Raw genomic sequence first — 20704 nt, 5'->3', positions numbered from 1 at the left:
AGACGTTGGTTTTAAGGTAATCGGGGGCAGGAAATGAGCAGCAATAGCTTGGTAGCTTGTTTCCTATAATATGGTCTCGCAAGTGGTATGTTGAGGTGTGTTGTATGAGGGAGAAGGTATCATGAAGTGCCGCGCTCAACAAATCTGACAGTTGAGGCTGGATTGGTGGTGCTGCAGCAATATCCACTGCGAGGTGATTGTCAGGAACAACTGGGGAACGTTGAATGACGTAGCTACCTTACTTGGGGTCCCTGCCTTCTGCGTACGGTATGACGTCACGTGTTCGCGTCTGATCGTACCTTCCGTTTTTAAATTGGGCTCTCGAAATTGACCGACATATAGAATCAACACGAAATTGATGCAGGGACGAACAGAATGTCTCAGGCATGGAGAAAGGACGAACATGGAGGACTTTCCCGCTCCGGCCCGACGCGTCCTATTCCTGCGAGTCAGTTGCCCAACTGGCAGGAGCCAGACGACCTTCATTCAAATGAGAAGGAGTTCGCAAACTGATGGATGAGTCCGATGGAATGAGTTTAATGGCGTACGAAACAATGCATACATGAATCCTGGCGGAAGCAGCTCTCAAGCGAGACGCATGACACCTCAGCTTCCCGGCGCCGGCTCCCGAAGGCCACTTCGGCGAAGTGGAGCCTGGCGGCTTTGGTAACCGGACCCGTAATTCCGGGCCTTTCAACCCGCCCCACGAAATCAATGCCGAAGCACCCAATTGTTCTCAGCAGACGGGAACCACCAGATATGTCACCAGCAGACAATCAGGAGTTGTAGCACTGTACTCCGCCCCAAGCACCGTTCCTGTGTGGAAATACTCGTCATATAACGGACAATACTGCAAGACCGTCGCATGGAAGTACCCCTGCGTGCATGCCAACTCCTTGAATCCACCAACATATCGCCCCGACGGACGCTGCATCGTGCAATAGACATAGTCGAATCCGGCGTCCTCGCCATTATGACCTCTGCGCGCCTGGATCCATCCACGGGGCAGGATGTGCATCAGCTCGAAGTCATTATAGTCATCGCTGGCGAAGAAGTGATCGCCGTAGGATGTTTGCGTGACGATGCGGCCTTTGCTATCGAGGATGAAGATGCTGGCGGTGCCCTTGTCCGGAGTATACTGCGGCTCGAACAATACGCCGTTCTCTGTGAACAATTCGAACTGCGGGTTCGCGAGCACGTATTTGCTGTTGTACACTGGTACCGGTGTTGGGACCGGCGCAACGGTTGCTAGGAGGTAGAAAGAAGGGTCGCTGGCTGAAGGGGTGCATTTGATCTTTCGTGTTTGGGTCGCAATTTCCGCTTGCTGGAATATCCCGAAGTCAATGTCAGAAACGATCATAAGGCAACAATGCCGGGGACTCTGCGATTCGCGACTTACTGTGACAGTGCTAGTCAGAAATGACACTTCGGTTGTGATAATCGGATAGTATTCGACATTGGTGTACGTAACGAACGAAGTTGTTACCTAGTGATCAGACTCTCGTCAACGCTGGTCTTGTCAACAGGCCTCAGGGAGGACTGCCGGCATAAGAAACCTACGACCCATGAGATCTCAGTCTCAACACTCTTAATGGTTTTGCGACTATCCTTGGTGATTGGCCCTGGACATATGTAAAGACACGAGCAGGCGCTCTTCTGAACCGCAGGCGGGCACTGTGAAGTAACTGCTCTGTCTTCAAGGTGATTGATGGCTTTTCGCCGTTTCTTCGGCTTTGCTGTAGTGACTTCGAATCGCCTACAATAGTCAGTCAAAAGCACACACCTCATTGTCATCCATATGGTCTACTCGACTATCCATGTTGGCCTCACGGTCTCAGTTGCTATGTAACTATAGGTTGACTCCTGTAACAACGGAAATCGTGTTAGGTTCTTGAGGTTCTTGACGGAGCAACGTGGAACATGACAGTGCATACCGTGTAAGAGAACGTGGATGTCGTAGTTGTTTCAGTGCCCTATCAATGACGATCATACGTCAGTTAGATACCTAACGTATAGTTTACGCTACCTACTATTTCTTCAAGAGTGTAAGTAGACGTTTGCGTTTTGGTTGTTGTCGTTGAGACGGTGCCAACTAGAGTCGTGGTTGTCGGTAGCGGGCATTCCAAGACCGAAGAACAAAATTTCGACACGGATGCTGTGCGGCTGATGAGTGATGTGATTGAGGATACGCATGAGGCAACGGCAGGAACTGCGGTGCAAGACGATGCTGACTGCACATACACGATTGGAACCGCCCTCAGTAGCAGTAGAAGTACTGCACCTGCGACGCTCGGAAGTCTCATCATTTGAAGAAGGAACCGACGTATGGTTGTGTTCTTTGGATACTACTCAAGAATTTCGCTTGTGGAAGAGCCGATTTGTATGATATCCGACTTGGAAAACCCTTTTACTACATGTTGTCAATTCTGAATTACCCTTCCATGTTCCTACTTCCAGCCTACCGCCACAATCGTTGGCTCAACGCCACACCATTAAGATTTGACGGTCGAGTAACATTAGTCTCCTGCATATCGATGTATGTGTAGTAATGTACATCACGCACCAGGTCAGCCGCAGCCTAGCGTCGGGGATAAATATCTTGAGGCTAGCAATTGATTTCAAGGGAGAATTAACTGTTGTTAGTGCGCCTTCGATAAGACAGATGCCTACGGCCTTGACGATAGCTCTTTTGATGTCACGAATTCTCATCTCTGAAACCTAGAACACCCTTCCTACATAACAGAGGTAACACGGAAGCCTGTTCTCCTCTAGGGACAGTCACGTTCAGGCCAAGTTGTGGCTTTTATTCGATCACCACGCTCCATGCGTGGAAAGAATATTCAAAATCTAGCTGTCGATTTTACGGCATATTTTGTGCTGGGTATTCGTCGTTCTTCAACTCAAGACTCGTTCAAGTTCCCAATGCTTGACAGATTGGATCAGGTGTTGATACCGCAAACTGACTTTAGGCAAGTCAGAAAAATCACGTCGCAGTAGTTGAATGAAGTCGGGTGTACTCACAGATCTACGAGCTCTGAAGTCCGTGTAGAAGCTAAGCCATAGCTCTCGTGCAGTACAATCCTCATTCCCATCTTTGACCACGCAGTCGGGTTGCCTCTCCTTGATCAGACTATCGGAGGATTTCAACCAGGGTTTGTGCATAGGCCAGTCAGAGAAGTGAAGATATTTAGCTTCATTGTAGACAGTTACCGCATCCCAAACTTCGTTGCCGTTTCCGAGATAGTAGTCTTGATGATCGCCGCCAAAGGAGCGAGTCAACAGCGCATACGGTCGGTGAGGGAGAATCATGGCGCTGTCTTTGTACAGGTCGTTGATGATTTCCATGTCATACTCTTCTTTTCCGGCATGATCCACCTTTTCCACTATCCGGGAAAACTCAGCAACGCTGGGCTGCACGAGCATAATGTGTGAAGCAACTATCTTCTTCTCAGGGTAGAGCCAGTAGGCCCGCGGGACGGCGACCGTAGCGGGCGGCGATAGGAATAGCTCATCGATATTCTGTAGCAGTGTGGAATCAGAGTCAATAGAAAGGACTCGGTTATACTGGGTTTGATTGAAGGCTAGGAGCTTGGTGAAAGATTCGGCCCAAGTAGCTATTGTAGTTGACCAATTAGTGCATCATAGACCCAACCAGTGGGGCGCTACTAAGAGACTCAACTCACGATCTGAGCCTTTCCTATGTTGAACAGTGATGGGAATTAGTTTTACACCATAGGTATCCCTCGCATGAATGAGCAGGGAAGCATCTTCGGTATTTCCAGTTGTCGCCAGGGGATCTAGCATCTCGGAAGGGTACAGCAAGATGCGATCAGCTTTGCTTTGCAAGTGCTGTAACCTCTCAAACACCATAACCGAATTGCAGAGATATGGTGTGTTGGTGGCATACTGCACATAGGCGAACCGGGACCAGTCTACGTCTGTATGGCTCTTCGCGCCCTCGACTTGGCTCAACGCCGCCTGGGATGATGACGAGGTCGGGTGTCGGAATTTCGAAACCTGAACAGAGTTGTCGAGAACAAAGACCACCAAGAGCGCTCCAATGACTGTCCCCACCAGCCAGCGAAAGCGCTTCGAGGCTATAACCTCGGAAAGACTTGGCCGTTCTGTACGGGAGGACGGATCGCTTTCAACCGCATCGTAGTCTAGGCCCTTGTTGCGGTGCCATGATGGAAAGAGACTTTGGACAGCCATTGAGAAAGTAGATGTAGCGAGGAGGGAAGTGGGCGAGCAGAGCGGCCAGGCACAAAATGTTTTTTCATAGCTGTCAGGTTATGCCACCTAACTCTATAAGACGGATCTTTGTGGATACGATCGATCTAACTTTGGCCTAGGACGCCCAGGAGATTGCTAGACAAGCTTACGGTGCCGTTGTGAACCCTGTCGTGTAATAACAAGAGTGGATTCGCACTTCCAACAGGCGCTTAGCTTCAAACGCAAACTACTTACCAAAAGGCTTCTTGCCGGTGGGCGCACTTTCTTGCAGCCAGATCTCTCGAAAAAGTGAGGATGTCTAGAATGGAAGAAAGAAAGAAATAGAGAAAATCAAGAATGAATGGATCTAGTAGTCCAGAATATCTAGAGAGAACTGTGAATTCTCAAATGTCATGGTTGTTGGGAATACATGCTTTGACCGAACGAAGCTGAAGCCCGGTTGATCCACAGTCTGGGCAGAATTCTCAGCTGCGAAGACGTAGAAGAAATCCCAACTGCCGACTCCTCGATTCAGTCCCTATTAGCAGCTCATGTCCTCTTGAATATAGATAGAAAATCTCCTGAAACTAAAACAAGCGTGGAAAATGCACTGTCACCCTGTGACCAAACTAAAGCGCACACTTTAGACCAAGCACTACCTCGATCCGATCCTCCTCCCATATTTCTACTACCTCTTCTATACAACCTCTTTTTCATAACTAAAATAAAACCATAGAAAAATATTCAAGCCTTTTATTTGATCTAGAGTATTTTTGATACATTTATTTATTATAAAAGTAGTGATAAAAGTACTGGTTAATATGGATGCTTATTAGGTGTGCGCTTTTTTCTGGTCACAGGGTGACTCTTTACCGCTTGATGCCAGATAGGTAGAGATGATTGTTCGAGCAACCGACGAATCGCCGCAATTCTGCCTATGAATGCCCAAGGCCGATTTTTCATTGCTGACCTCTGTCATTTCCCCCCCCTTTTTCTTCTACATCTCGCACCCTTGGCATCCTAGATTCTTTGTCTACGTCTTAGGTTCTGAGATCCCCTGCTGGTTTTTGTTTTGCGAAGCTGTTTCTCTGAATCGCTGAGCCATAGCTTCTAGCTTCGACAATGCCCATCAACTCACCGCTTGGTCTCCCAGTAATCATCGTTTCTTCTCCAATGTCCAGATTCTTTCAGCGTGAGGCCGGCTTCCTTCTCAAGTGGCATGATCTCCTTCGACCTTCCGACTAGACGTTCAGTAGCAAGTCATCAAAACTATTGTCGGCGGGAAGTCGAACATGGCTCTTTGTCCGGAACAAACTCCCATTCTATAAGAAATGAATTCAAACCTTATAGTCTCAAAATTTCCCTCTGAACCAATCGCACACAAGCTAGCACATATCTGAGTACATAACAGCATTTGACGTTCGGAATAGTACCAGCTCAAAGTCTTGGATAACGAAATGCGAACCGTACTGTCACCTCATAATCGAACCCCCCGTCAATTCACAGACTCTACCCCTTCCCTGGTTTCTTAGTGGAACTAGTATACATAATCTGGGACAATGTTCTAGCGTATTATGGGGAGTGTAGGTATTAGATTCATCGATGGCTTAACCAGGCTTCAGACCTGAGTAGGTCGTCGCCAAGTCTGGCTTAGATTATGGGGGTAAAGACCACCACCTCTAGCAGGAGTAGCAACCTCTTCTCCTCGGCCCATATAAGCGGCTCAATTGTAGTAATACTGAGAATATATGACGTACTCAATTCGCCGATTTCTCGTCATTCAATTTAATCAGGACACTTCAACACTGCTGCTTATCGGACGGACTATTCACTTCACACACCTCTTCCAACAGGCAAATGTCGGTTCCGGATGATTCGACTCGGGCTAATTCCACGGGCTGATTAATTGCGACAGCCGTCTTTTCCTGAAATAAATCCCGCATAGCTCATAAATGATATCCCTTCTCAACCAACTATCATCAAAGAGCAAGTCTCCTCTTTTTTCTCACCGGCCACAATTTCTAAGATGATGCTGGAAGCGCCCATCGACACTCGGGTTTCGGCCCCAATGCAGCTTATTGTCGTTATCGCCAGCTATGTTATCTGGGTCTCCTTACTCATTTACGGACTTTTTCTCCGGAAGAAGGAGAGTACGTGGTTTTATGTCACTATTGCGCTTGCCGCGGGTCTCGGTGGTATATTTGAGCCGATCTACGACAATGCGCTGATGCTCTACTTCTACGGCCCCGGCCAGTGGACAGCTTTCACCTCGATGGGCGTACCGCAGCCCGTATGGGTTTATAGCGGCTATGCGACTCTCTACGGCACCGTCTCTGTCTTTCTCAATCGCCAAATCACTAGCGGCATCACACGTCGATGTTTCTTTCGATACGCCGCCATAGAGCTCGCCAGCTCATGTCTCTTCGAGATAGTCGTTATCAACGGTGGTGTGTACGAGTATTGGGGTCCCCATGTGCTTCGCATCTTCAAATATCCCATCGTTATTGGCATTCTAGAGACCGTCCAGGTCATGTTTTACAGTGTCGCCGTCGCCAACCTGCGTGCTAGGAGCGATCGTACGGTGTACCATCTCATTGGCGCATTCCTCATATTTCCGATAACTTTCATGGCCGCAAACATCGGCGTTGGCGCGCCTCTCATCATCAGTCTCCATTCTTCTATTCAATCTGAGGCCTTGGTCACCTTGGGGACGATGGCGTCCATTCTGGTCTCCGTGGTCGCCATCATGGCTCTCCCAACCATGATCCCTGGAATTGAGGGGGAAGTGAGACTACCGATGGACTCTTCGAGTTCTTAACAGATCAGATCGTGTTGGAGTTGAGGGACAGCCACAACCGACGGAAGTTTTTGATTAATTATGGGCCGCTGCCGTTATGTTATTCAAATGCAGACAGATCACATACCCACCGTAAGAGTGGTGTATACAATGCATGAAGATCAGATCTAAAGAATAGTGTGTAAGATATATTTGTGACTTTGCAGCTGTTTCTGGTCTACCGTGGCGCCCCGAACGTTTATTAAACGAAAATAGTTCAGATGCAAACAAACATCTCTTTTGAGCGTTGAGTTTGATGATGTTGTTGACTAATGTGGCGGCCAATTGAAGAAGTCTGCAATGACAACGTTCACTTCCTTGCCTCCCCTTCAGATTTCCCACAATGAGCGGGCTGATGATATGCCGAAGCTCAATAAATCTGCGGGGATGGCTGGAAAAAGATGTCTCGTACGGATTCACTACGAGTTGACTAGTTAGCATACACCGGTTGTACGATGGGAAAGAAAGGCATACGTACGAATACTGTTTATCTGCAGTTATTCCCAGTGCGGCAGAAGCCACAGCAACGCTGACCGGTGACTTTGCTAATGCAACATTGGCGGGCATTCAGCTCGCCGCTCGAGAACGGGTGCTCACCGAGCGGAGTGGCGGCGGCAATGGCGGCGAACGCAGCAACTAAGACGAATTTGAATTGCATGATGATGGCGCTGCGGCAGTAATGGGCTAACGAATGATGATTTTGGTTGAGATTGATGTATAGCGAGCAGAGTCTGTTGATGGTGGCAACGTACTCATTTATATATGCCCAATGCGACTAGGTTGGTGTTCTAGAGATGCGGCAGTGTGTTCTAAACCAAGACAAAGTCTCTCTGATTACCTTACTCCGTATAACCTCGCCAAAAGTCTCAACGTACCCTTGACCTCTGCTCGAGTTAATTACTTTCGTAGGTAAAGTAGGATCAGTCTCAGCGGAGCAATAGTATTCCGTCGGTTGCTGCATGACTCTAACCCGACGGGATGTACAGGGTTGTTGACTTCGTGTTTCTTCGGATCTTTGACTTTGAGACCAACAAAAACTCGCCGTGCAGGTCTTTGTGAATTATGAGCAAATAGACGTCTCAAAACCCAGACCACCTCGCTAGGGAATGAGTCCTATAGACTTATCCTTTACTACTTCAACTGTGCCAACCTGCCCTGGCTTTGAACCATTGGCGAGGTGGACCGAGTCTCATAGAGAACAGATTCAGGATCCTCCTTCTGCAGCTTCAGCAAAAGCAGAATGACATATTCCATCAATTGGGGAATTGTGCTAAGGGCAAGGTATGGGGTTTTCTGGTGAAGCCAAAGAGGCTTCTTCATAATTTATTTGACTTTCCGCTCATCGTCGATCCGGAAAGACGGCAAGAGCTATGAGGCCCAAATTCTTGTCATGGCGTGGTTTCAAGTCATGAGATTGAAAGCGGGTTGATTCTGGGGCGGAGATTGTCGATCAGTCAGTATGTTGGAGCCTGCTAGCCTGGCAAAGTCGGCGGGCATGACCGGGACGTGGGGCACCGAGGGGAATGCATTTTACGTAGGGTGGATGAGGCAATGCCAAAAGTCGAACATTTGAAGTTGCTGACTCGTTTCACGAAGATCTCGAAGCCGGTCTATTTAAATTCATTTTCCATCGCATCGCTGAGGCCGTAATACAAATGTCTCATTTTCCCTCATCTCGGATGATTGTCTTTCCATCGCAAAACGTTAATGGGATAGATAGCGGTAATGGATTCTGAGACATGTCGTGAAAAGGGCCGGCTGCTTGCGTGGTCCGACGATGACCCCAATACTGGTGAACAGCCACGTAGAGTAAGCCAGCGGCTTTGGGCGCCTTGTATCATCACGGTACTTGCGTTTTCGAACCTTCTTCTCGGCGCTCTTTGCGTGTGCCTCATGCTGCGAGTAGGTGGCCAACCTGCACCAGAAACTGCACCACACACCGTTGCAACCTCCGGGCCCTCGTGGCTTCCACCACAAAGTAACGAAATAGCTCAGTTCCCTTTCTTGCTATTTCAAGGAATTGTAAAAACCAGAATCACAGACATTTTCTAATACTAGCTGTGCTACAGTACCGATGAAGAAGACGCTCAACTCCGAACCGATATATGGAGGCCCGATTACGAATGAGAGCAAGGGGGCTTGGGATGCATTGATGCCGCGTATGTTCCCGACACCTGGTTCTGAATCGAAAGATCTGACATGTACGCCAGACGGCCGCGGGTTTGTTATCATCAAGAATGAGACGGCTGTTCCTGAGATGCCAAAGTTCAATGCGACCATGAGTGAGTACAAGGGAGTAATATCGGTCTTCCACCAGCTCCATTGCGTGGTAAGTTTTCAGCATCCTCTACAATTAAAGTATCTGCCAAGAAGGCAATTGCTTTCCATTAAAGATGCTGAGAAAACGACAACTTCAACAGTGGGCTACTCGGGAGGCCTTCTTTCGGTTACTGCGCGATGGCAATTCGACTGAGATCGACCTTGGACACCTTGGTCATTGCTGGGACTTTGTCAGACAAGCCATCCAATGTCGTGCTGACACCACCATCGAGTGGCAGGTGTCAGATGAGCTCTCTGGAAGCCTGGGATGGGGCTACCAACATCAGTGCTATGATTATGACGCCCTGCTTGTCTGGGCTGAAGAGCACAGGTGGGGTGATGAACAGAGTATTCACTAAACAGTTCTCTACTACATCAAAACTCCATTATGCCAGGCACGCTTGATGAACTGTCTCATGTTGACATCACATTTCTAAGTCATGGCCCATTGTTCCGTATTTTATAGCCGCTGGTCTTGGGTAAATATTTGTACTCGGCACGGTTCAAAGCTGATACGGTATGAAATCTTTCTCATGCTGTGTCATACTGGCTAGCAGACTTGGAAGGAATGCTCATGCTCCTCAGAAAGTTAAGTAACAGTCATTGTCCGCCGAGCTGCCACAACAACTGTCAGTGCTTGGCCCCAAGTTAAGTGTTAGAATGACCTCACATGAAGTCCAGAGGTGTTGACTAGAGATTTATCTTTCTGATGTGCGAAAGCCTTCACGCTGTTGGGACTAGATTCCCAGCCTCCGTTCATTACGGTTATATCAAATACCAATTTAGAAGATCGACCACCATACTCGATTACTGTAGCAGAATCGGAAGAAGATATGCGTACAAGTCTTAAGATAAAAAATGAGGTGCACGATCCAAACGGTGGAAACCGGGAGTTTGCCGGCCGATACCGGTTAACCTCCGAAATAATCCCCGAAAAGCCATCCGATTCCGGGGCCCAACGATGCCGGGAATACCGCAGGCAGCAAATCACCATCAACTTCTCAATATGGAAGCGTATCCGAGTGCCGACCGACTTCCAGGTCTGCGCCGTGCGACAAAAGGCACGGGGACTTAACCGCCCGCCCCACAATGAACGGACTTCGTCCACGAAGCTAATATGGCACTACCTACTTAATTGTACTCAACCTCCGTTGCTCCTACAAGTTCTTCGTCACAACTCGACTGAAGCTATTTCATTTCTCAGGCTCTCATTGACTCTCCCTGTGTCGAAAACCATCGGGCTGAACTCCTTCACAGATGCTATTGATTCTCCTTGTGATGACCAGAGTACAAGCCGGCACCGCCCAAATTGCGGGGTCACCAAACACACACTGAGTCGCATCAACAGATTGCGTGCTCAACGCCCAGGATAGCAACATTGCAACCACCATTGCTAATCAAAGCCATTTCTGATGGTCTCTTTGGTAGTCATCCCACCATAAGATCGGTCTTGTTAGATATGAATGGCGTCATTTCCCCCCATTCAACAGACCCGACTCCTCCATCCTTTCGTCTCAGGAGGTACTGAACGCCAATAACATTACAATGTTCCATGAACCCATCAGTCGGTACCGCATCGGCTGGTACTACTTGGCTATGTCTTGTTAAAAGTCCGAAAGGCAACGCAATCGAATCCTTGTCAGTATGCAATAGTTGGGACGATTGCCCCTCATCGGATATACTCCGACATAGACGACGTTTTGGAGGGGTAGTCTATATAAGCTCACGGACACCACTTCGAGTCTTTGATCCTAGACGTGATAATCCATCCTTGATTCAACGTTAAGAAAGTAGAAAAGCATCAGTGGCAATATACTAATTTACAATGGCCCCTTCAGCAACCGCGACAGCGACTGTGACCGACCCGGCCAACCTCCCAGTCAACAACCTCCGCCTGTACGCCGACGGCTCCGGGGATTACAAGGAGCTCTCACCCACAACCTACGACAAGGACACTGAAGCCAAGGGAGGCGATGGTCACCAGGGCGCGAAGGTCAGTACCGCCTTAAGAGCCCAACAAATCATGCTTGATTAGAAGAAGAAAGACTGACTTTATCAATGTAGTACCCTCACTACCTACCCACGTGGAACCCCGAACAACAATACCCTCCCCTGCAGCCTTTCCAGCATGTCGAGCACGGCAGAGACGCAGACCCTAGCTACCCCGATCTTCTTCCCAAGGACGCACAAGTAACCGACCTCACACCCTCAATCGGCACAGAAGTCAGAGGCGTTCAACTTAGCACACTCAGCAACGCTGGCCGTGATCAACTCGCTCGCTTCGTCGCCGAGCGTAAGGTCGTCGCTTTCCGCGCACAGGACTTCGCCGATCTTCCTATCGACAAGGCCCTCGAGTTCGGCGGTTACTTTGGTCGTCACCACATTCACCCGACCTCAGGATCCCCTGAGAACTTCCCCGAAGTCCATCTTGTCCACCGTGCCGCAGGTGACAGGTCAGCAGAGAAGTTCTTCGCCACCAGAACCAGCTCTATCGCGTGGCACTCCGATGTCTCATACGAGCAGCAGCCCCCTGGCACAACTTTCCTCTACATCCTCGACAAGCCTGAGACAGGAGGTGATACTCTGTTCTGCAATGCCGCTGAGGCTTATAACAGACTGAGCCCGCTCTTCCAGGAGAGACTTCACGGCCTTCAGGCTGTCCACTCTGGTATTGAGCAGGTTGCTGCTTCTGTCAAGAAGGGTAGCATCAAGCGTCGCGAGCCTGTTGCAAACACTCACCCTATCGTCCGCACACACCCTGTCACCGGCGAGAAGGCTTTGTTCATCAACCCTCAATGTGAGTTTGAACATCCCACACCATCTCCACTTGAATACTGATCATCATCTTAGTCACGCGCGAGATCGTTGGCCTCAAGAAGGAAGAGTCCGATGCTCTGCTCAAGTTCCTCTACGAACACATTGCTTGGGGCGCTGACTTCCATGCCCGCGTGAAGTGGGAGGAGGGCACTGTAGTTGTTTGGGATAACCGCGTCACCCAGCATTCAGCTCTCATTGACTGGAACAACGGTTCAAGAAGGCACTTGGCTAGAATCACACCACAGGCTGAGCGGCCATATGAGACGCCCTTCAAGGGTTAGAGCGCTGCAGGGGTGAGGAGTTCTGTGTTGTGTACATCAAAGACCCATGCCGTCGGTAGAGACGAGCAAGCTTCTGAGCAATAGTCTGCAAGACCAGCCGTATGAGCCAGGTAGTTACGAAGGAAATGCCAAACTGATGATTGATTTTTACGTACTTGTGGATTGGATCCAACGCAAGTCAAAATGTACTTAGTGATTGACACCATGTGTGAACTCAAAAAATGTCTTCGTTGCCCATCGCTAGAGTCAGCCGGGAAATGATAAATGCGGAACATGCATTGTTACTTCTCTGAAGCTTATCAGCCAATTGCCTCAGTTGTGAGAGGAGAAACCTTCTTGTTCACTCCAATCCTGGTCCCGGGAAGATACCGAGTTCCTTTTTGCTGGTACCAACGTCTGAGACCTTTCCTTAACCCTTATCAACGTCAAATATTACTAGCGGATGATGAGATAGTTCCAGTATCCCAAATGAATGGTTAGCTCGACAGAGCTGAAGTATATTTTCCGAGCTATTTTGAACTCGGGGGCATTTTCTGCCCTTGACAAGCCACCGCTGAGAGCTGGAATCACACCGTCGGACCCAGACCTCTGGGTAAGACAAAGACCTTACGGCCTTTAATTAAGTATCTACTCGTAGTAATGAACGATTGAGGCATTGGGTTGTAATAAATTCTTGGCGTCAAGTTGCACAGCCGATTTGAAGGGACCGCCGGAGGGGTTGGCAGTTGACGCGGGTTGTTTCTTTTGCTGTTATCTGATTGGCCAATCTCTCACACTTCGGCCCAAGAGTCTGTCGCAATCCCATGGCCCCCATCACGCAATAAATTCTCCAAGCCTTTTTCGTCAACAAACGTGTGGATGCTCATGCCGCTTGAGACACTCAAGGCTCAATAGGGACGGGCATGGATTATCCTCGTTGTCGGCCGCACTATCCACATATGGTGATTGACTCGTCATCTTTGCGGCCTTGAGCAGCTCTCCTCAGTCGGCATCTAGACCCTCACACATCCACTCCCCCAATCACTCCCGGCAGTCCAGACGGGATTCCTTCCGCTTAGCTGAAGCCTCTGTAAAGTAAGCTTGAATTGGCTGTTTGTAGCGCGCTCCATGCCCCCAGGTAAGGGCCGCCGCCTAGCTATCGTCGACGACATTGAACATGGCCGGAGCCACCCCGGATCACACCCCCCACGCTGCCCAGCACAACTCGTTGGACCATTGACGTGCGGCGCAATTCAGTCAAGCAATTGCACCATAGATAAGAAGTTCTATTCGCTCAAGGGAGAAAATCGCCCATGAGGTGATTGCCTTGGATCATCGCGACACTGTACAGGCTTTTCTGTCTCTGGAGAGCCCCTGTCATCTAATATCGGGAAGGAGGTTTGAGATGGATCTGGTTTGAATACCACTACCAGATTGTCGGGTCCAAGGATGGAATGTATAAAGGTCTTTGCATCTCCGCGGACCGGACCATGCTCCCGGTACCTCTGTGTGGCTAGAGCTCAAAAAACTTCAACAGGACTCTGGATTCAACACGACAATTGGTTTGTCAATTGTTTGCCAGTCACGTCCAGCCATGGCCTCGAAAGCAGTTGAAGGTCCCTTCAGGGATTCGACTAAAGAGGTCAACACCATCCAGACCCAAGCTGCCACCGACACTTCAGCTTCGTCTTTGAAAGAGCAGGTCGCCCAGCAGTACGGGTCCACCGACGAACATGTCTTCTCAGATCCCAGCATCGCCGACCACTGGCGGAAGGTCTACGAAAAGGCTTCGTACGAGAACCGTCACCGTTTCGATCCCAACTACACATGGTCGGCCGAGGATGAGAGGAAGTTGGTCAGGAAGGTATACTTTTGTCCACCTGCGCATCGGAGTTAGTCAACACGGACTCAAGTGAATGCTAATTCGACTCGGCGTAGATTGATAGGAAAATTATGGTGTGGGCTTGGGTATGAATCACATCCTTTGAGCATATTGATAATGGAATTAAGCTAACGGCATTGAAAGGTCATGTTCTGTGCTCTCGATTTGCACCGGCGAAACATCAATCGTGCAATCTCTGACAACATGGTAAGAAGTGAAAGGCGTAAACTACGGCAGTATTGAAGACGCTAACTCGCACACCAGCTTCCCGAGCTCGGCATGACCACGAACGATTTCAACTATGGACAAACTGTTAGTATCCGCATGCGACAAGATATCTTGTGAGGCTCATAGGCTTATGCATGGTCCAGATTTTCCTTCTATCATTCCTCGCTGCCGAGTTGCCAAGTGGTTTGGTCAGCAAGAAGCTTGGCGCCGATGTTTGGATCCCTTCGATCATGGTTGGCTGGTCAATTACGGCAGGATGCCAGGCTTTCTTGTCAAACCGTGCCGGCTTCTACGCTGTGAAGGCTCTGCTAGGTCTTCTCATGGGTGGATTCATCCCGTAATCTCTACCCCTTCCACCTTTGCTTTGAGAGCGCAAGGTACTAACTCAAAGCAGTGATATTGTTCTATGGCTTACATACTTCTACAAGTCTAATGAGTTGCCTCTGAGACTCGCATGGTTCTGGACAGCCCTCAGCACTGTCAACATCGTTGGCTCACTCGTCGCTGCTGGTGTACTTCAGATGCGAGGTGTCGCAGGATGGGCCGGTTGGAGATGGCTGTAAGTTTTTGTCGCAACCGGGGCTCTTTGTTCAAAACTGACTTTGGCTAGCTTCCTTATCGAGGGTATCGTAACACTCATCATTGGTCTCTTCTCGTGGGGTCTCATGCCGCCCGGTCCTACACAGACCAGGAACTGGTTCCGTGGGAAAGATGGATGGTTCACCGAACACGAAGAGCTGATTATGGTCAACCGTTTGCTGCGGGACGACCCAAGCAAAGGTGACATGCACAACCGGTATGAATACTCGTACTCTACGACTTTCACTGTGGACATCAACTAACTCACTGAGCAGCGAGGCTGTTGGACCGTCTCTTCTGTTCAAGGCGATCAAGGACTGGGAGCAGTGGCCTTTGTACCTGATCGGCCTTACCACCTATATCCCGCCGTCCCCGCCGAGCACATACTTGTCCTACATCCTGCGCCGACTGGGCTTCTCGACGTTCCAGGCCAATCTTCTCGCCATCCCATCACAGTTCCTGTTTGCCGTCAACCTCTTGATTATCTCTTGGGTTTCCGGAAAGTTCAAGGAGCGCGCCATCGTTTCCTCCATCTCAAACATCTGGATCTTCCCCTGGCTGGTTGCTCTCGTTGCACTCCCTGCCGATACCAGCACTTGGATCAGATATGCACTGTTGACGGGCCTGCTGAGTTACCCTTACTGTCACGCGATCTTGGTCGGATGGAATGCCAAGAACAGCAATGCCGTGCGAACAAGAGCTGTTAGTGCCGCGCTGTACAACATGTTCGTTCAGGCGGGTAACATCGCGGCTTCAAACATCTACCGTGACGACGACCAGCCTCTGTATCGCCGTGGAAACAAAATTTTGCTCGGAATCTGCTGTTTCAACATTGTTCTGTTTTATTTTGTCAAGGCCTTCTATATCTGGCGTAACAAGGTTCGCGACAGGCGGTGGAACGCCATGAGCAAGGAGCAACAGGAGGACTACTCTATCAACACCACGGACGAGGGGCAGCAAAGACTGGACTTCCGTTTTGCGCACTGAGGAGGAAGGCACGTAGTTATTTTACAACATTGCAAGGGTAGAGCATCTTTAGGGCCGCTGGCTAGGGATCGTCGGGGACAAAGTTCGATCTTGCCAGTGGAGACACTGTTCTCCAAGTAGAAGACAAGCCCGCGAAAAGAATTAGGACCTCGAATATCTTCCCAAGATCCTCCCATACGTAGAAAATTGTATTGCGAAAACAATCGTCTCGAATAAGAACTGGTTGAAATAAACGCCCTATAAATGCTGCTTCAACGTGAGGTAAGGGTCTTTTCATCGAGAGGAGAAAAGGCCTGTCAACTTTATATCTTACTATTGACGCAAAAGCAATTGACGATTTGCTGACGGCTGTCGAAGGCCATGACTGCACCAATACAACTAATGCGCGAATTATTGATTGGCACAATTGGGTACGCTCAAACGGATTTGAGTTGTCCAGTCAAGTGATCAACAAAAGGTTATGCCACAATTCGATGTGCCAGTCAATAAGGTCCGAGATTGATAGTGGCCTCGCAGGCTATGGGGTATACATATGACTGAACAACTCTGTTACGCAATAATAATCATCAAATCTGGCAGTTTCTTGATTTTTACGGCATTGAGTGTATTTTACTCGCCGTTTACTGTGCTTTTGCTCTTCCAGCTTTCGCCAAGCGCGACAAAACATCATCCAGCTCGGTCGACATGCTTCATGCATCGCAATCTAACGGTAAATCAGGACTCTTTGATCGCGATTACGAGGCAATGGAAGGCACGAAATATGACTTGTTTATGGCCGCAACATCTCTCTTTGTCGGAATCCAGGCTATTGTCATCTACAGCCAAGTAAGACCCAGCGTCTACGAGTATAGCTCATCCTTACAACTCATCGTCTCAGGCTCAGTTTCTGTACGCTGGCCGCAATGCTACCACTCATACTAGATTCGAAACGTCGTAGCTGGATGAAAGGCGCTATCCAGGTCAGTGTCTTTCTTATCCACACCTCAGTATGGGTTCTCTGCACCAACAATGCCCAAGTCGACTGCTGACACACCGAAGTTGTCTTCAATGTCTGCCACAGATCCACCTAACGCAGATCTCTGTCGGAGCTGCCATATTCACAATGGCTGCAATCGTGTGGGTTCTCAGCGCTTTTCGACCTATGTCTCAGCGTTATCCTTTGCTTTTATCAGTGCAACAACCGCAAAATGTGGCAGGCAAAATGGCTTAAGAAAGTTGCCAAAGCGCAGTCATTATATATGCAACTATGAGCCTCATCTGTATGTGGGGAGCCTAGATGATACTTATTGCCTTCTTTACTGGCGCTTCAAAGAAGGCAGAGGATGATTGAAGCCAGGACCCGACACTTGCCATCCTCCCTTGGATGCCGGTCCCGGTGGAGTTCGTGTCTAGGTATTTTATGTTGCTTCACTTTTTCCGCAAATTCTTCGCTCACATGTAGAATCTGGAGCTCAAGACACGCATGCTATTCGTCTTCCATTTGAGTTCAAAGTTGTGCGGAAGAAGTGGCTCTTCACCAATGGGAAGCAGACGGGTTTTTAAAAGAAGCAGGCGCCTGCTAGAGGAATGATGATCACTGGGCTTTAGCCTGTACGAATGGTGTATTCTACGTTCTATGCCCTTTTCCCAATAACCAAAACTCCTTAGATTCAGTTCTAGGTGAAAGTTCTCACATGTATCGGAAACATGGGTCAAATGGGAGCGCGGATTTTCTTGAACCATAATGCGAGCCGGCTTCATGAAGTGGGCCGTATCGGGCCGTCCCCATAAAATCGTCGGACCGTCGCCAACGACTTTAGACGAAGGACGGAGAGCCGGATCCACCTATATTGTTTGATCCTAGAGTGATCGGGGTTGAACGGCAATCTCCAATGGTCAAGGCAAATCCACATGCATTCTGCACTAGCATGTTTTACGAAAATTAAGGCTACAGTATTACGTGACATGTCCATGCCTCGGGATGCAAAGCATGGCTTCTCACCAAGCCACCGAAATTTGTACCAGCCAAAAATAGCTCCTCAAATTCTAGACCAGGGTCTCTGGTCCGATTTTGACGCTGAAAAGTAATCCTTGTACAACCTCGACATTTGTGTAACCACACTCTCTTATCTAAACCGCACTGGTGACCATGTTGGAGAGTTGGAGCTCCGGTTGGCGCTTCCGCGGCGTTTCGCCTTGGGAGGCCGCCCTAACTAAGCAGGCTGCGTGCTGCAGGCAGACACATTTGGATCTGCTTGTAAACCTCTGTCGGTTCTTCTTGCCTTTATAAACGCATTATCCCGGACAACAATATGGCAGCGCCTATGAACCAAGGGCATGTAGCTCGTCCTAGCTCTCAACTCTCAGTACCAAGAAGTTACGGAGTGTAGCACGAAATCTCGGCAACTACCTCCCATGTTCTTCCAGTGGTTCAATTCTTATATTCTGTAGAATGGAAGAAAAGCCGACCTTTTCGACAGCGGCTCGGCCGAGTCTCATCCGAGGTGAATGACATCCCCCCATTATGAAATATCCAAGTGCAGGATTAACATTGTATCAGCAAGGGCATCTGAGGAGCAAGTGTACGCACAGCGAATCGATTTCAAGTCCAGAAAACATAGCGGAAACTCGTTCTACACTTTCAGCACTCTCGGCCCGCTGTCGTCATTCTTGGGGGCGCCCTATCACCCATCCGGGGAAGACCAACAATCTGTGGAATATGTTGAAAATGCACCTAACGGCGATGCCTTCGTTCACCTGCGGACATATGTCCCAGGGGCTAGCAGCCCCATTAGACACGATGTGAGAACTCTAGAAGAGCTCGAAACGTCCTTAGACCAAATAAACTCCTGCCGCGTTGGTGGCACCATCGTGTTTTTAAGGGGCTATCAGCCGGCACGATGGCTGAATGTCATTGGGCATAAGCTTTCTCTCGAGCCAGAGTTCTACCGTCGACATCTTCATTTCTCTGCCGCGAGCCCCTTTTCTCAGGAACAACAGTATTCAGATGCGTCTTTACCGTCATCCAAGACCCAAATGATGCAGTTGAAACTTACAACGCTGGGTACACGATTCGCTCACAACAACATCAAGCGATCGGAACAAGAAGAACAAAGAAGGCTTTCAAGTCTACGAGAGCAGATTTCCAGTCTTATGAAGCAATATCTTAAGAGCTGGGACCGATATGGGCCTGAACTTGAGCATGGAATGTCAATGGCTAGAAACTTCTTTGTGCTTGATCGCCAGCATGTTTCATTGGAACAGACGATATCAATTTGTGTGACGGACAGGCAGAACGATTCCAAACATTGGACTGGTAAGTATTATCAAATGTACCTTCCTTGGCTATAGCGGCAGCATCTGACTTGGGCCAGCGGTCGTTTGGCTAGACTTCGGAAGTGGGTTTGGACCTGATGACAAAGGTCCCTGGAACTCGAAGCTTTTGGAATACACAGGCATGCCTGTTAGGTATTGGGCTACGACACAACATCGACCTGGGATTTTTTTCGCCGACGACAAGACTTTGGGAGGCTCGCGACCATGCTATCAACAAACAGACGACGATGAAAGCTTTATAACACAGCCAGCAACTTTCAAGCTATTACATGAGGCCTTCGACACACTTCTTGATTGCGATACAATGCTAGAGGATACTTATTACAGCCTGAGCGGTATTTTCAGATTTGCAGTGGCTTCCGAAGCGCAATTTCTGGACAAGTTGCAGCATCTTCTCGAAGAGGACATGCAGCCCGCAGTTCTTGCCGAGACAGAGTTCGACAAAAGACTGACAATGTGGAATTTGGTGCACAACAAGCAGATCCTCGATCGACATGTGCAAAGCCTGGAAGAAATATGCGAATTTCTGGAGGCGAAAGACAGTAATAATTGGACCACGGCCAAATCGGAGAGTGGGTTGAGGAAAGCCGACATGTCACATCGGCTGATTGAACGCGACTACCAAAAGATGAAGCGCCGGGCTATCAGGCTGAGTGAGGATTACTTGCAAAGTACCTCGATGCTGGCAAATGCGGCTATGATTGATGATTCTCAAAGAACCATCTACCAGGGAGAAACCGTGCGGAAATTGTCGACCCTTGGTTTCTTCTTTTTACCACTTTCATTCTCAACATCGATATTTGGCATGAATCTACAAGAGTTGAATGAAGGTAGCTATGCGAAGCTTGGTATTTGGATAGGCATTGCTGCGGCATCTCTCCTTCTCGCCTATCTGATGCTTCGATGGTCTTTCCATCGCCAGATGATGGTCGTAGCTTGGCGAAGGTTAAGAGCCGTACAACAGAACCAGAGTGACGTTTAGAAAAGTCACAGCGAAGGCAGAGGAAAAACCTATAGGCTTACTGTATTTCGGACATCTTTGCTATCTATGTATATGGACCTTTAAAGGCAACTGGGCACCAGCTTTCCTCGTCCACAAGTACATAGTCATTGAAGCAGCACAAAGCAGTATCTCAATACCAGCAATAATCGTATTCCCCCATCCATAACCAACCTTCTCGTAAATTGGGAAGGTTGACAAAGGAATGATGGACCCCCCTATAGATGAGGCGACAGTGAAAGCGGCGCCTGCAGAGCCTGAAAAGCCCG

The 20704-nt window shown here is 48.9% G+C and overlaps 8 protein-coding genes across 8 annotated transcripts; 6 read left to right on the top strand and 2 right to left on the bottom strand.

The window, feature by feature from the left end:
- Window positions 1-736: 736 nt before the first annotated feature.
- CPAR01_00086 (uncharacterized protein) lies at window positions 737-2306 on the bottom strand (the record flags this gene model as incomplete). The annotated part of the gene is made up of 3 exons (XM_060484379.1): window positions 737-1486; window positions 1935-1973; window positions 2022-2306. 3 exons carry the CDS (start codon window positions 2304-2306, stop codon window positions 737-739), a joined length of 1074 nt encoding a protein of 357 aa, XP_060355236.1.
- A 633-nt stretch (window positions 2307-2939) lies between these two features.
- CPAR01_00085 (glucose N-acetyltransferase) lies at window positions 2940-4212 on the bottom strand (the record flags this gene model as incomplete). The annotated part of the gene is made up of 3 exons (XM_060484378.1): window positions 2940-2963; window positions 3022-3614; window positions 3684-4212. 3 exons carry the CDS (start codon window positions 4210-4212, stop codon window positions 2940-2942), a joined length of 1146 nt encoding a protein of 381 aa, XP_060355235.1.
- A 2026-nt stretch (window positions 4213-6238) lies between these two features.
- CPAR01_00084 (uncharacterized protein) lies at window positions 6239-7030 on the top strand (the record flags this gene model as incomplete). The annotated part of the gene is made up of 1 exon (XM_060484377.1): window positions 6239-7030. One exon carries the CDS (start codon window positions 6239-6241, stop codon window positions 7028-7030), a length of 792 nt encoding a protein of 263 aa, XP_060355234.1.
- Window positions 7031-8773: 1743 nt separating this feature from the next.
- CPAR01_00083 (uncharacterized protein) lies at window positions 8774-9726 on the top strand (the record flags this gene model as incomplete). Its single annotated transcript, XM_060484376.1, has 4 exons — window positions 8774-8857; window positions 9090-9207; window positions 9259-9377; window positions 9469-9726. The coding sequence occupies 4 exons, from the start codon at window positions 8774-8776 to the stop codon at window positions 9724-9726; spliced, it is 579 nt and encodes a 192-aa protein (XP_060355233.1).
- Window positions 9727-11192: 1466 nt separating this feature from the next.
- Window positions 11193-12465, top strand: CPAR01_00082 (TfdA family Taurine catabolism dioxygenase TauD; the record flags this gene model as incomplete). Its single annotated transcript, XM_060484375.1, has 3 exons — window positions 11193-11360; window positions 11432-12164; window positions 12218-12465. 3 exons carry the CDS (start codon window positions 11193-11195, stop codon window positions 12463-12465), a joined length of 1149 nt encoding a protein of 382 aa, XP_060355232.1.
- A 1573-nt stretch (window positions 12466-14038) lies between these two features.
- On the top strand, window positions 14039-16120 carry CPAR01_00081 (major facilitator superfamily transporter; the record flags this gene model as incomplete). Its single annotated transcript, XM_060484374.1, has 8 exons — window positions 14039-14308; window positions 14383-14412; window positions 14471-14533; window positions 14591-14638; window positions 14698-14891; window positions 14949-15113; window positions 15165-15350; window positions 15409-16120. The coding sequence occupies 8 exons, from the start codon at window positions 14039-14041 to the stop codon at window positions 16118-16120; spliced, it is 1668 nt and encodes a 555-aa protein (XP_060355231.1).
- A 344-nt stretch (window positions 16121-16464) lies between these two features.
- CPAR01_00080 (uncharacterized protein) lies at window positions 16465-17041 on the top strand (the record flags this gene model as incomplete). The annotated part of the gene is made up of 2 exons (XM_060484373.1): window positions 16465-16644; window positions 16700-17041. Coding segments are annotated over 2 exons (522 nt in total), but the record flags the coding sequence as incomplete, so codon positions are not given.
- Window positions 17042-18551: 1510 nt separating this feature from the next.
- CPAR01_00079 (uncharacterized protein) lies at window positions 18552-20417 on the top strand (the record flags this gene model as incomplete). Its single annotated transcript, XM_060484372.1, has 3 exons — window positions 18552-18603; window positions 18660-19415; window positions 19522-20417. 3 exons carry the CDS (start codon window positions 18552-18554, stop codon window positions 20415-20417), a joined length of 1704 nt encoding a protein of 567 aa, XP_060355229.1.
- Between the last annotated feature and the right edge of the window lie 287 nt (window positions 20418-20704).

Source organism: Colletotrichum paranaense (genome assembly GCF_030867605.1).
Source record: "Colletotrichum paranaense strain IMI 384185 chromosome Unknown Scaffold_1.1, whole genome shotgun sequence".
Classification (NCBI taxonomy): Eukaryota; Fungi; Ascomycota; class Sordariomycetes; order Glomerellales; family Glomerellaceae; genus Colletotrichum; species Colletotrichum paranaense.
Note: the sequence above shows the minus strand (reverse complement) of the source record. Positions and strands in the feature narration are given on the sequence as shown.